The 9,057-nt window shown below is 31.8% G+C and overlaps 1 protein-coding gene across 1 annotated transcript in view; it reads right to left on the bottom strand.

Annotated features, from left to right (window-relative positions):
* Positions 1 to 5,190: 5,190 nt before the first annotated feature.
* LOC119675372 overlaps positions 5,191 to 9,057 on the bottom strand; it is a 14,667-nt gene continuing 10,800 nt past the window's right edge. The window contains exons 6-9 of the mRNA XM_038086570.1: positions 7,549 to 8,525; positions 7,322 to 7,486; positions 6,354 to 7,261; positions 5,191 to 6,284 (exon numbers count right to left, since the gene is read on the bottom strand). Coding sequence (XP_037942498.1) covers positions 5,761 to 6,284; positions 6,354 to 7,261; positions 7,322 to 7,486; positions 7,549 to 8,525 — 2,574 coding nt within the window. The 3' untranslated portion in view covers positions 5,191 to 5,760. The remainder of the gene's footprint in view (positions 6,285 to 6,353; positions 7,262 to 7,321; positions 7,487 to 7,548; positions 8,526 to 9,057) is intronic.

Raw genomic sequence — 9,057 nt, forward strand, 5'->3', positions numbered from 1 at the left:
TGGTTCTTCTACTAAAGTTGAACCTATGTACATTGACGAAAATTCCGCAGACCAAGAAGACTTGTCACCGCTTGGTTTATCCCCGGAGATAAGTAAACCTTTGCACTGCGTAACTAACATAGCATCAATACTACGCAATTATCGTCATAATCCAATGATAGGTGGACCAGGTGTGCTACCTTCGCCCATATTCGCACAGAACGATGATTCAAATCCACCTGGCTTAACAGCCTGTGACACGGACTCCGCTAGCGATAGTGGCATTGATGACGTCAGCTTTAGCGAAAGCGGGTCTCCACTAAAAATTCAAGTAGACAAGAGTGAAGAGCATAACACTAATTATGAAAATTATACAACTCATCAAATGGATCCGAAACAAAAGGACATGTTACTAATGAAATGCATGAAAACGAATTTAATTAGAAGTCCAGCAGCTACACCACCACCGTACAGTGTGAATAGTGCACCACCGCCTTTACCACCACCTCAGGCTAGTCAAATTCTAAACGAACGTGCTAGTGCTAACATCGATACAAATCTGGATTCAGATATTAGTAGCTGCGTCCAAAGTCGCAAAAACTCGATATCCAGTCTTCTAGATGACGCTAACAATCCGTTAAATACACCGTTTTTAATGGAGTTGGGCAACGACGATTACAATATGACCACCGAGCCATATCTGGAGACAAATGATATTGAGCATGTACTAAACGAATGGACGCACGAAATGGCCTAGTACGAAATGAAACTGAAGGCGAAGCGAAAAATGAAATACGAAAAAAGAAATGCAAAACGCCTGTAACTAATGAACATTTCCTTTAACCAATTTAACTTTATAGATCCTTCTGAATAATCCTGGAATACAAAGCTACACACATATGCACACACACACACATGTGGATATATATTAGAATAGAAGAATAAAAACGAATGGGCGGACTCAATCGTACCCAAACTCAAACACACTGACACACTAGTTACACAATTTGAACGAACGAATGCGTTAAGTTTAGTTTTTAAATTAAAAAAATTTTTTTTTTCAATTTAGTTTATAAGTAAAATTGTTTTTGGAATAAACTCAGCATTTATTTATGTTGCATTTATAACATTAATTTATAAAGTAGGTATATTGAGCATCAAGACAATATTTCTAACAGTTATGACAGTTTTGAAATATGGTGGAAACGATATTCTTAACGATGTTATCTTAAAAACATAGAAATATAAAGGCATGCATTTTGCTTCTACTAAAAAAATCATAAATTTTATGTTTTATTTGGTTACTCAATATTTCTAACAGTTATGACAGTTTTGAAATATGGTGGTAACGATATTGTTAACGACTTTATCTTAAAAACATAGAAATATAAAAGCATGCATTTTGCTTGTATTAAAAAAAATCCATAAATTCTATGCTTTTTTTTTGGTTACCCATTAGTGTTGAATTTCTCTTAAATGAAAATTAATTTGATTTATTTCTTACTTTAAACGTAAATAAATGCTGAAATATAGTAAAAACTTTTATAAAAATTCAAAATTCGAAAAAATCAAAAAAAAAAAATATTCGTGTTAGCTTAGTAAGTAAACAATTTTTACTGCCTAAAACAGAAGAAATACGTTAAGATTTAGAAATAAAATTTTTAATAAAAAACTAACCATAAAAAAAAATTATTTAAAAAAAATATCATAGTTTTCAGAAAAAATATTGTAATAAATAATATTTAACAAAATTTATTTATATAAATACATTTTTGAACGAAAGTAATTTGGTGAAGGCTTAGTTTTGCATTAAAAATCAAAAAATCAAATCAATTAAAATGAAAAAAATTTAAATTTTTTATAAATGAAAACTATGATTTAAGAAATTTTTTAAAAAAAAAAAAATTATATATATAAAAATACTTTAAAATATAATTGAGGTACATTTTTAAAAAGCAATTTTCTTTATAAATTTTTGATTATTTACAACTTGAAAACAAATTAATTTTAAATTTAATAATTTTAATTTTAGTTAAAATAATTTTTTCATTTTATAATTACTAGAAAATCAGTAATTATTAAAAAAATAAAGAGAAAAGTGTAACAACATAAATATACGACAAAAAACCTTTTTTGTTTTCTAAAAATAAATTTATTTTACACTAAAACGATTCCATTAAATAATTATTGTCAAGTAGTAAAAAAAAAAACAAAAATATCCTTTTTTCAAAATTTCAAAATAATGATGATGTCCTTTATGAAAGATCAATTTCAAACATAAATCAAACTTAATTAAAATTGTAATAACTTGTAATAAATATATATGAATTGCTTTATAAAACTATAAACTGTAAAATACTAGTAAAATAGTATCTGGAAATAAGTATCTACAATTAGTAGTCGTTTTCTAAAAATTTATTCATAAGTTGATGTGTTGGGCACCTGCAATTAAGCACTTTACGACTATCTAATGTTTCATGCAAATTTCAATTTATTTTTGTATTATTTTTGTTTCTTTGGAATTGTTTATTAATACTTTTTATTTTAAAAGTTAGATTCTAATTATATATCTATATACATATGTAAATTTAATTAATTATTTTACAACGTTCATTTCTTCTGTTTTAATTAATATAAAAAATTTATGTAATATCCGCATACAGGCATATTTCATTCTATGTTTATGATGTTCTTTAGTCTTGTCTATGTTTGTGAAAAGTTGATTTGACAAATTTATTAAATAAACAATAAGTGAATATTAATTCCGAGTATCTTTAATTTATTTGATTGAATCGGTAAGCATAGTTATTATATATAACTCTATATAAACATCTTTAAGAACTTATAAATAAAACAATGTCCTCATTTAAAAACTATTAGAAAAAACTATTACCTTTTACAGTAAGAACCCTTTCAGCGCAATTAATTTTCATTAATCAATTCAAACAAAAAATAAATTTCATGAAAAATTTAGATATTATTGAATGTTTCTGATATTTTGACCATAACTAGATAATCTACAACCTTCCAGCTTATTTTTTGAAAAGCTTTTCATTGGTAATTCATCACCGCGTTATCGAATTTCAGAATGGTTACAGGTTCCTCGGGGAGGCATGCAGATCTGAGGTCAATTATTGCGTAGTCTGATGAAGTGATAAACAATAATCCAGTAAAGGCGTAGAGACGGGTTATGAAGAAATCACGCAGCTAATAGAAGGTAAATGTGCTCAAGTGTACTGACTCAATTAGCTTCAACATAATAAGAAGGAAATATTCAATAATGCACAGTTTATTTCGATGTTCTGAATGTGTTCCTTAAGTAATCTGTTTGACCAGCTTATCCAATGCTATCTGTGTGATCGGTAACCTAAAGAAGAGAAATGTTTAACCACGTTGGCATCTCAAATACAGTTACGTTTCAGCTTAAAACTGTCAAAGATAAAATATTATACCAAACTCAAGATCTTTAAAGCATATATACATTCCAATTCAATATATTATCCACTTCAAGGGAAACCAAAGCAATAATTTCCGCTTAAAAGAGTCTACAATGATGAAGAAGTCTATTATATTTGTTTATATCTAGTTTCGAGAATAAAACTTCACTATCTATCTATCCCATTACCTGTCATAGAACTGCTAATATATTACATATAAAGTTAGAAAATAGTATGTGCGTCTTATGCCTAATGAAACAACTAAGTTGTTGTTTCGTTACCTGTGTAATTAAGGTAAGTATAGGTCATTCTCCTAATATTTCCCTACTTGCAAAAAAGGTGTACTTTCTCTATGGTATAATGCAGTCCATTTTAAAGGTAATTAGCAGGTTTTTGGGGATTGGCTAAAAATATAGCCGTATAACAATAGGTAAGTAAATGACAACGGAATTTAAATATATATATTATTATTCGCAAAATCATTTGATTTGGACCAAACCATAACACCTGTCAAATAATTGTATTAAAATAAAGCTGTATGAATGTTCATTGAAATAAGGATGTACTCAAACATTCTATTTCACAATTCCAATATAGTTGTTATGAAGAAAGTAAAAATAATCGAGCATACTTTGACACGACTTTGCTACATTGGATCCCACTCAAATTATCAATAATTCTAAAGTGAGGGTATAGAATCCCTGCAAGTAGCGTAAAACCTTGGATATCCCTTGTTTAGATTGCATCTATTTGTAGCCATGTGTATGTATTTTTCATTTGAAAGATAAAAGAAAACATTTAATGTGCATTTTTTGCTGTGAAGTACATAAAATCAAGATCTGGCTACCTGCGTTGTACGGGCGTTTCTTCAGTATAAAAATCTGAGTCAGGTAGTCTAAAAAGGACTATGTGAATTCATTAAAAAGTAGTGGAAAATGATTTTTTAAAAACTCGGATAAATTTGATTTTAATGCTACCTTGTTAAAAATTTAACGACCTTCACAAATATTTTTCCGGATTTCACTTTTTCAACATTATTCTATTTGTATGATATATAATAAATAATTTAAAAACTAGAATCATCATTAAAATCGGTTCCATCTTCTCCAGTATCAGCATATGTTCCTACAAAACTTATCTCACTAGTCTACGCAATTGGTAACTTCGCTCTATAACATCCATATTATTCCTATGTCCATAAGTGCACTTCTTAAAAACTTTTCAACTACGATGGGGTCCAAAAAGTTTTGGTACACCATTTACCTAATACGCGGACGGACAGACTAGTTCCAAGCACTTTTGTTTGACCAGGAACGAAGCCTTATTATAATTAATATTATTTAAAAATTGTCTCAATACTCTCTTTTACCAGGCGAACAGAATTCAAGAAATATCTTGCATACCAAATCCATTTTCCTGCCAGAGTGTATGACAATTTTCACTGTAGGCGATATGAGTGTGAGAGCTTTCAATCAAGGTGACCATCTGCACATTTGCACGAATACAAAGGTACACATACAATCCACACATTTCGTCAATTTCGAATAAAGTTAATCCACAGCATTAAGCTTTTGTAAGCTTTCAGATTTTCCAAAGCGAAATGAACGAAGCAATTTCATACGCAAATGAAATTAATTAATAAATTAAACATCGCTGTATATATTATTTCTCAACCCATCTTGGAAAATCCTTAGTCACTAGTTACAACGTCACCACCCAACATATATAAAAAAAAGCCTTTGTCTGTTTAAATAAAATTTAATCAACCAATATTCACTTGTCAAAATACTTAAACCTATACAGAAAATATATTTAATATATATAATTATTTATATAAAATGTTTTTGTATATTTAACACAAGTTATTAGAAAACGCGATAGGAAATGCCTCGTAATCGAAACAGTATGTTCGGAGGTTTCTTAAATCACTTTGCACAAATCGTCACATGCACTGCATGCGTTCAGCAAAGTTCTTTAAATTGTTTTTTTTATTAAAATGCTGTCCAATATTTGATTTACTTATCTTATCTAGTGATTTGAAATTAAATTTATTACATTACATAAAACATAACACAATAATTAGTCATACAAACCTATACATAGTTCTGGACACTAATGTAGCACATTTATAATATTCAAACCTTTACTTACACCCTATATACATCGCTTGTGGTACATACGAGTAAATATTGAACTTATATCTATCTCTATCCGAATTTCTTAACATTTGTACTGCAAACTGCAACCGTTTTATAATCTAAATGCACAAAACTAATCTACATAGAAATTGAGAAAAGTCTGGGTCAGTGGTCAATGGTCAGTAAATGAAACGAATATTTTTAGATTAGGTCAAATTTTGCTGTGCTGTTGTTGTTGTGGCTGCTGTTGTTGGAACGTCATTGTTTCCATACAAATAATTATTACTATTGGGCGTGGTGAAGAGCAACGTATTAACGGATGGCAGCATCTGATTCGACTGCATCATGAAGGGCATGCTGACGGTCATCGGCAAGTAAAGTTGATTCAGTAATAGCTGACTCGTTTGAGTTGATGTATGATGTGACGGCAATTGTTCGTCCTCGAATTGCATGGATGGCAATTGTGGCAACAATGGAGAATCGATATTTACGTTTGAAATTGAGGCTGCGTTGTCCATATCGTTTTGTAATTTTATGGGTACCACGTTTGAGTTATTTACTGCCACTGTAGAAGGTAGGAAGAACAAGTTGCCGTTTGCGATTTCAGATTGAAATGGCGGGCAAGTCAAAGGTAGCTTCGTGGAAGATAACTCAATTGAAGCCGGCGATGAAAACGGTGATGATTCCAATGAAGAGCAGATAAGACGTTGATTTGCTCCATTTAATAAAACTATGGTTACAAATGTTATGATATTAGTAATAGTTACTTGATAATGTATTCAACTTCAAAATTACTTACAATTTTCTTCACGCTTTATTTCGTTTGCTGATATTTCTCGTTTTATTTTGAAGTGCATTTCGGCTGCAGTTTCAGCAGAAATAGCGTTGTCCGTATCGACTACAGGCGATTCATATAAGCCGCACTCCTCCATTTGCAGGGCTTGTTCCATTATGAATTCCTCAGCTGAGGTTATGCTTAATGTGTGCAGGTCAGGAAATCCACAATTGTCAACGATTTCGCGTTTTATATTATTCGTGGTTGCTGGCGCTTCTGTAGCTTTTTCTTCGACTGGTGCCTCCTGCACTTGTTTCGGTGTTAATTGCTTTCTTTCGCGTTTTGACTTTTGCATTACAGAGTCCACGTTTTCTCCGGCAATTTCAGTTTTTTTATCAGTGTTTTGCGTTATATCGAGACAATTCTTTTCGTTTTTTTGTTTATCGTTTGCTGCTTGAACGCGTTTGTTATTATTACGTTTTATTTGTGGTTTTGTAACAACTTCCTTATCTGCTTCGTTAGGCTTAGGTGCAATCTTAGGCGGCGCGGCAGGTTTTGTCGCTGCTTTTGTAGATTTTTTGGAACAATATGAAGGAATGTTTTCCAAATGCTCGCCGGTCTTATGATCGACTTTATGGCGTCGACGGGTGTGCTTTAACCAATTAGGAAAGTTTGTAAAATCTCGTGGGCAATAGTTGCACTTGAACGGCCGTTCACCTGTATGTATATTTGAATGTTGCTTCAGCTTGGAATTACTAATGAAAGATTTATCACAAACTTTGCACGCAAACGGCCGTTGCTCCAAATGCACTAGATTGTGAACTTTAAGACACCGTTCCGTTTTGTACATTTTACCACATTTATCGCAACGAAAGGAACGTATTTGTGCGTGGTACTTTTGGTGACGTTGCAAGTGAGATCGTTCCTGGAATCTGAAATTTCAAACATGACATTATACAGAGTTAAATTTATATGCACAATGAATTATGTACCTTTTCTGACATTCTGGACATTCGTAGGGTTTTTCAGCTGTGTGCATGCGTGAATGGTGTGTGAGATTAATTTTCTGCACGAATTTTTGGCCACAAATATCACAGCCGTATTGCTTGTTTTCACTATGAATTTTTCGATGCATCCACATGCTGCCATGCTTAAGACTAACGATAACAATATTAATGAATACTGGTATTAACTTGATTAATTTTTGAGTAAGACTTACCACTTGCCGCATTCGGGGCATATCTTCCAGGTATCTTTGCGTCCATCTGTAGGTCGGTGAGATTTGAAATGTTTCTTGAGTCCAACTTCCTGTTCAAATTCCCGGTTGCATTCGCTGCAAACAAATTTTATATGATGTTTGGCAATATAATGCGTAACATAGTCCTGACGGTCTTTCAGAAAAATAGAATTGCAGTCCAAACATTTAAAGCGCGTGGTTGGAGCTATATATACAGTAGATTCTTGATTTTGGGTGCCCACTGTAGTGGTTGTCGTCGTCGTCGCCGTTGTTGTAGAGACATTTGTAGTGCTACGCGAACACTGAATTGGTTCAGAGCTTGTACTGGAATTTGAGATCGCTTTACTTTTAATGACTAACTTAGCAGCAGCCTCTTGGTCAATTGGCTCCTCCTTAATGGCAGCTGCTGTCTTTGTTGTTTTACAATCGAATTGAGATCCAATCTGATCTTTGATTTTAAATTGTCGAAAGTCTGGTGGACTTTTAACCACTGCCTTTTTAATTGGCGAAAATAGTAATGAACTAGGCGGCTCTGGTCTCACAAAAGTCCCACTAAATGAATTTGGCTGATCATTTTTCACCTTACCCAAGCCATTTGTTAAACTTTTCATAGATGAACAAGAATTAGTAGCATCTCTATCTTGACAAAATTCACGTAAACTTGAGGAATCATGATTACTCATTAGCACATCGTCGAGCTCAGAATTGCGTGCGCTTTCGTCCAGTACACGCCAAAAATCCGATGACGACAGACTGCTACCATTTATTAATCCATCGGCATTAATCGTAACACATGCAGATATATCAATGTCCAGCGATTCATCTTTAATTGAATCGAAATTGTTGTGACGATAAAGTGCACTCAGTATTTCGTCGTTGGACTTTTTAGGCGGCACTTTTTTATTTCGCGCCTCTTCTTTCATTTTGTCATTTACTTTTCTTACACTTTTCATATAAGGTTAGGTATTTTATAAAAGTACAATTTGTTCAGTTATTGATAACGTTAAACAATTATTAAATCACTTTCGAATACGTTGCTTAAGCACATCACACACGACACAAAATTTATAACAAATTATTTTGCTGATAAATTGTAAAAAATATGAAATTATATGAAATGACGCTCGCTTTGTTTTTCTATCTCCCTTTTTCACAAATAAACGCACATCCATACTAAACGCATAGTTCGCTTCGCTAAAGTAAATAAAGCAAAACTCATGAATGATGTTCGAATTTCGAACTTATTTATTTGGAATATTTAAGTTATGCAGAGAGATATGTTAATTCTTACTACACTGATCATTTTTAATAATTAATTTTAATTAATAATTATATTATAGAATATATATAAGTGTTATACAATTTGTTTATATGTTTTTAATCAGCATTTATCTATGAATGATGTAATTAAATTTTTAATTACGAATTTCTGTTTATTTTGCAACCCTGTAAAGCAAGTCAAAGGCTAAATGCAAGAAAGAGAAGTCAAAA

The sequence above is a fragment of the Teleopsis dalmanni genome, chromosome 2 (genome assembly GCF_002237135.1).
Source record: "Teleopsis dalmanni isolate 2A chromosome 2, ASM223713v2, whole genome shotgun sequence".
NCBI classification, from domain to species: Eukaryota; Metazoa; Arthropoda; class Insecta; order Diptera; family Diopsidae; genus Teleopsis; species Teleopsis dalmanni.